The sequence below is a fragment of the Myotis davidii genome, unplaced genomic scaffold (genome assembly GCF_000327345.1).
Source record: "Myotis davidii unplaced genomic scaffold, ASM32734v1 scaffold1811, whole genome shotgun sequence".
NCBI classification, from domain to species: Eukaryota; Metazoa; Chordata; class Mammalia; order Chiroptera; family Vespertilionidae; genus Myotis; species Myotis davidii.
The window spans coordinates 58,739-64,303 of record NW_006283018.1 but is presented as its reverse complement, the minus strand read 5'-3'; the positions used below and the strand labels follow the sequence as shown (position 1 = coordinate 64,303).

The 5,565-nt window shown below is 41.2% G+C and overlaps 1 protein-coding gene across 1 annotated transcript; it reads right to left on the bottom strand.

Annotated features, from left to right (window-relative positions):
• Window positions 1–2,993: 2,993 nt before the first annotated feature.
• LOC102764287 (olfactory receptor-like protein OLF4) lies at window positions 2,994–4,016 on the bottom strand. Its single transcript, XM_006753356.2, has one exon. It carries the CDS (start codon window positions 4,014–4,016, stop codon window positions 2,994–2,996), a length of 1,023 nt encoding a protein of 340 aa, XP_006753419.2.
• Window positions 4,017–5,565: the final 1,549 nt, after the last annotated feature.

The following is a 5,565-nucleotide window of genomic DNA, read 5'->3' as shown; positions in this document are numbered from 1 at the left end:
TGATATCCCCTCTGATTGGTCATCACTATTCCCATAGACTTGTTACTATAGTAACTGGTGGATTCAAAGGTTGAGTCTCACATGGGACATGTGAGGTTGTCTCCCTCTCCTTCCCTATTGTTTTCCAATTCCCTTTGGGCTTTCTTCTTCTTCTGAATGAAGGGCTTCCTTCTCTTTTATTTTGTAAATATAGACCTTTTGCTCTTCCCAGGGACTCATTCTATGGAAATGTACTTGTTGCAGCTTTCCAGCTTCCCCATTCTATGGAAATATACCTTCTGCTGCTCTGCAGCCCTGTGCTTTCTCCATGGTGCCCCTAATTTCCCAATATTTCCTAAACCTGTCCTAGTTTACGCCCAAAATTCCTGTTTCAATAGGTCCACACTCAACCACTGAGCCATGCCGGCAGGGCCCAACGTTTCTTTTTCTGGAGGAAATGGAATATTAGCTTCTCAATTAATTCACTTAGCTTCCCTTGGTTAAGGATATTTTGTGTTAAAATCTAAACTTAAGTAGAAGTAAAATATCTAAAGTCAATTTGGAGATTATGCCCCATTAGCTGGTACAGTGAATTTCCTATAGTGTCTTTGTGCCTGAATTTCTACATTCCTTTATTTCACTTCAATTAAACCATTTATTCTTTTAATTTCTATCCTACCCAGATTTCTCACAAATTTTCTTTCAACATAAAATATGGGATTATTAATGAGTCTTTGTATATATGTGTGTGTGTGCTTATTTTAATCATCTACAAATGCACCCATGGATACACATAGATATAGTTCTTACTTGTAAAAGAGTTCATGGGCTTAATTGGTATTTCCAAACATTTCATGTATTTCTAACAACATTCATCTGAATTAGGTTTATTATCCCACTACCATCACAAATAAGGAAGGTAAAGAGGCTCAGGGTGATTCATTGTTTACAGTTATATAACAAAGCAATGAAAGCTTTTGTGGACTTTGCTGGAATTATACAGACACAGACCCATGCAGTATGCATATGCATTCTTAATTTTTGCATGGCTCTTTTAATTCAGCAAATTTGTACTTTATTTTTAATATTGGTTTCTAATATGCTTTTAAAATTCTTTTAAAAATCTTTATTGTTGAAAGTATTACAGGTGGCCCCTTTTTTCCCCCTTTGAACCCTGTCTAGCCTCCACCTGCCCTCTGTCCCAGGCATTCACCACACTATTGTGTAGGTCCATGTGTTGGAAATAGGTGAGTCCCCCAAGTCAGGGGTCCCGGTAGAACACAAAACATACATGGGAGCCAGGCAGCAAGGCAAACATCTTTCCTTCTACATAGAAGGGTGTGCACACATGGACTGGATGTGCATGCATACCAAGCAGGTGAGCTGCTTGGGTTTATAATCCCTGAGGCATGTGACCTGTCCTTTATTCTTGATTGGCGCTCAGGTGCACAATCTTTTGTGATTGGCTAATTCAAAGGGAGGGGTTGGCCTTTGCTGTTTCAAGATGGCGGCCCCAGGGGAGCTACAAGCCATGTGGCCAACATGGCGGCTGCCAAGTCATGCTCTCCAAAATGGCGGCTGTCTAAACTGTTCTTTGACAGGAAAGATGATTTGTTTATTCTTACACATGGGTTTTGCATATATGCATACAAGGTCTTTGGTTAATCTCTTTCCTTTTAACCATCCACCTCTGCCTTCTTTCTGAAATTTGACAGTCTGTTCCATGCTTCTGTGTCTCTGGCAGTTTTTTGATTACTGCTTCAATTTCCTCCATAGTTATCAGCCTATTCAGATTTTTTGATTCCTTCTGGTTGAGTTTTGTAAGGTTGTATTTTTCTAGGAATATGTCCATTTCTTCTAGGTTGACCAGTTTTTTTAGTAGAGTTGCTCATAGTATTTTTTTACGAATCTTCGTATTTCTGTGGGATCTGTTGTTATTTCACCTTTTTTTTTCTGATTTTTTTTATTTGGGTCTTCTCTCTTTGCTTCTTGGTGAGTCTGGCTAGAGGTTCATTAATCTTGTTTATGTTTTCAAAGAACCTGCTCTTGGTTTCAATTATATTTTGTATTGATTTTTTTGGTCTCTGGTTGAGGGTAAGGCTGGGCTTCCGATCACAGCCGCTCTCCTCTTTAAGATTGTGTGGTCTCTGTGGCAGAGCTGGCCGCTCTGGGAGAGATTTCAGCAGTAGTAGAGGCTGCCCGGGCAAGGGAGCCTGGTCCGCCAGTCCCCAACAGTCCTATGGAATACAACTGTCCCTCACTCACAAACACAGGCACTCCCTGCATGTCCATGCACTTTCCTTTTGCTCTCTCACTCACACACTCTCTTGCAGCCTGCTGTCCCATAAGCAGCCATCTTGGATATCTGGATGATTCTTTTAGTAAAAAAAAACACATTTGGTACAATATTTGTCACTTGAAAAAAATTCTAAAAAATACATGCTTTCTCATTATGTATATGGCCATGATGGAAATAAATTTGGGAAGCTAAAAAAACAACAAAGGGGAAAACTGTAGGTTATAAGGGAAAGAAGAAAGTTTAATAAAGTGAGTTACTGAAATTGAATACAGAAGTTAAGGTCAAAGAAATGGCAATTCCAGGAAATGAGTAGAAAGAGAAGGCTCTACTTCCACAGTCTGAAGATAATCACTATCTGATTAATAATCTGTGCAATGACATCCACTATCTAGGTGTGCTCATTTTCAACCTGTTTATACATCATTTTTAATGTAAATGCAGATTCCTGGGCCCTTCTGGAGTGGGACTCAGAAACTGCATTTTATTTTTAAAAATATCTTTATTGTTGAAAGTATTAGATATGTTCCTTGTTTTTTGCCCAATGACCCCTTCTAGCCCACCCCCACCCCTGCCCCAGGCCTTTACCACCTTACTGTCTGTGTCCAAAGGTTATGCATATATGCATATAAGTTCTTTGGTTGATCTCTTACCACCCACTCCCCGCCCCCCTCCCCTGGGGCCTTCCCTCTGAGATTCAACAGTCTGTTCCATGCTTCTATGTCTGACTCTGAGACTTTGACCTCTGCCATCGGTGGTATGTCTTCAGTCTTAGGACCGCTGGCCTGCTTGCAGTTTCCTTCACAAAGAATGTCTTCAGAGCCTGTTTGATGTCCTTGTTCCTCAGACTGTAGATGAAGGGGTTGAGCATGGGTGCGACCACAATATACATCACTGAGGCTGTTTCAGTTGAATGTGAGCTCTGGATAGCAGCAGAGCCGAGGTACACGCCTAGCACTGTACAATAAAATAATAAGACAACCGAGATATGAGACGCACACGTAGAAAATGCTTTGTACTTCCCCTGGGATGATGACATTCCACGTATGCAAGACACTATCTTAGAATATGAGAAAAGGATCCCAAGGAAAGAACCTACCCCCAGCAGGACAGCTGCAAAATACATCACCATGTTGTTAAGAAAGGTGTCAGAACAGGCAAGTTGGATCATCTGGTTGAGTTCACAGATGAAGTGGGGGATTTCCAAGTTTGTACAGAAGGACAGCCTCAATGCCAATAAGCAATGTAACAAGGAATTCAGGATACTCATGATCCAAGACATCAGAACCAGCAGTCCACAGAGCCGGGGGTTCACGATGACCATGTAGTGCAGGGGGTGGCAGATGGCCACAAAACGGTCATAGGCCATCACTGTCAGGAGACAAAAGTCCAACACTGCAAAGAGTACAAGAAAATAAATCTGGGTTATGCATCCTGTGTAGCTGATGGTTTTTCTCTGTGTCTGGATGTTGACCAGCATCTTTGGGATGGTGGTGGAGGTGAAACAGATGTCTACCAAGGACAGGTTGGCGAGGAAGAAGTACATGGGCGTGTGGAGGTGTTGGTCTGAGCTGATGGCCAGGATGATGAGCAGGTTTCCCAACACAGTGACCAGGTACATGGAGAGGAAAAGCCCAAATATGAGGGGCTGCAGTTCCAGTGCCTGTGAAAATCCCAGGAGAAGAAATTCTGAAATTTGTGTACCATCACAGGAGAATAAATTCTGAAATTTGTGTACCATTCCCTGGTTGCATATGGTGGAGGTGACTGCTAGGAAAGAGGGAAATAATATGACTAATTCACAAAAACTTGTCTTACATATTTGAAATGCTAACATTTATATTTTTAGAGAGGGAATTAATTTTAATATATTGTATATGAATCTGGTCCCCTTTTGGGACAGCCCCCATGTCACCTCTGATATGAAGTTTTCTTATCAATCATCATTTTTCCTTATGGTATTATGTATTCTACAGTTTTAATGAGACATTTTTCATGTATTTCAGGAATATAAATTGAGTGCTGACCATGTTTTTGGCACTGTCCAGGCTGTAAGTATAGGGTGCTGAAGAACAAAAGTTTCTACAATTCAATGGTGTACGTGATCCTTGGCTGTGGGTCAGGGTGGGTGTGGAAGGCAACCAGGTGGTGTGCCTCTCTCACATGGATGTTTCTCTCTCCCTCCTCTATCTCAAAATCAGTGAAAAAAATATCCTCATGTGAGGATTAACTATGTACATAACATTTCAGATGGTGACAGGTGTTATGAAGAAAAGGAAAGCAGGCATAAAGAAATGAATAGGGTGTTTTATTTATTTTTCATGGGTGTTTAGGCAAGACCTGCAAACAAGATGTCATTTGTAAGGAGACCTCAGGTAAGAGAGGGAGATGCAAGGTTCTGTGGGAGAGTGGGTGCTGGGCAGAGGGAATGGCCAGGGTAAAGTTCCTGAGGAAGATGTGTTTTCATGTTCAGCCAAACAGGAAACCAGTGTTGGAGGTGAATGAGCATGAGGAAGAGGATGAGAGACGGTTCAGACAAGTTGGGGCCTCTCTGCTACTGTTGAAACCTCAGGCACAGGGACTTCCTCATTCACACTGCCTCTTGCAGTTTGGTGCAAAGGTGCCCCATGGATGGGAACAGATCCCCTCCTCAGTACCTTCTCTTGATCGAGTTTTGGCTCCTGTATTGTTAGAGTTACCTCCAAACATATGACCCCTAGTCCTCCTGTTTTGAGGACTGCACACACACACACATGCATACACACCCACTATAACATGGCTACATTATTTCCATGCCTTTCTCAGACTGATTTGACAAAGAGTGGCTATAACCCAAGTTGGCCAGATCGTTCACATGTATACTGTAGAAATGGGTTCTAGCAATTCCAACTCGTATCCCTCCCACAGACAAATTAACTTGTGCTTCATATTAGGATGGCCATTTTTCTGCTGTGTATTTAAACAAACATTTTAAAAATTTGTTTATATCCTAACTATTGTAAATAATGCTGCAGTGAACACAGGGTGGTCATATCTTTTTGAATTAGTGATTTTGTTTTTTTCAGATAAATACCAGAAGTAGCATTGCTGGGAGTCCAGCGATAAATGAATGGATAATGAATATGATACACATTCAGACACACACACACACACACACACACACACACATGTTGGGGCAAACTGTATATTTACAGTTGTTCACATGGAAAATAATACAATAATTAAAAAGTAATTAAATAAGAATAAAGTCTGTGTTCTGTGTACTCACAACTATAAACCTACTTTTGCTC

Bases quoted from the DNA above. Each gene is read 5' to 3' on its own strand.
- LOC102764287 (XM_006753356.2), bottom strand. From the start codon at position 4,016: ATGGTACACAAATTTCAGAATTTATTCTCCTGTGATGGTACACAAATT.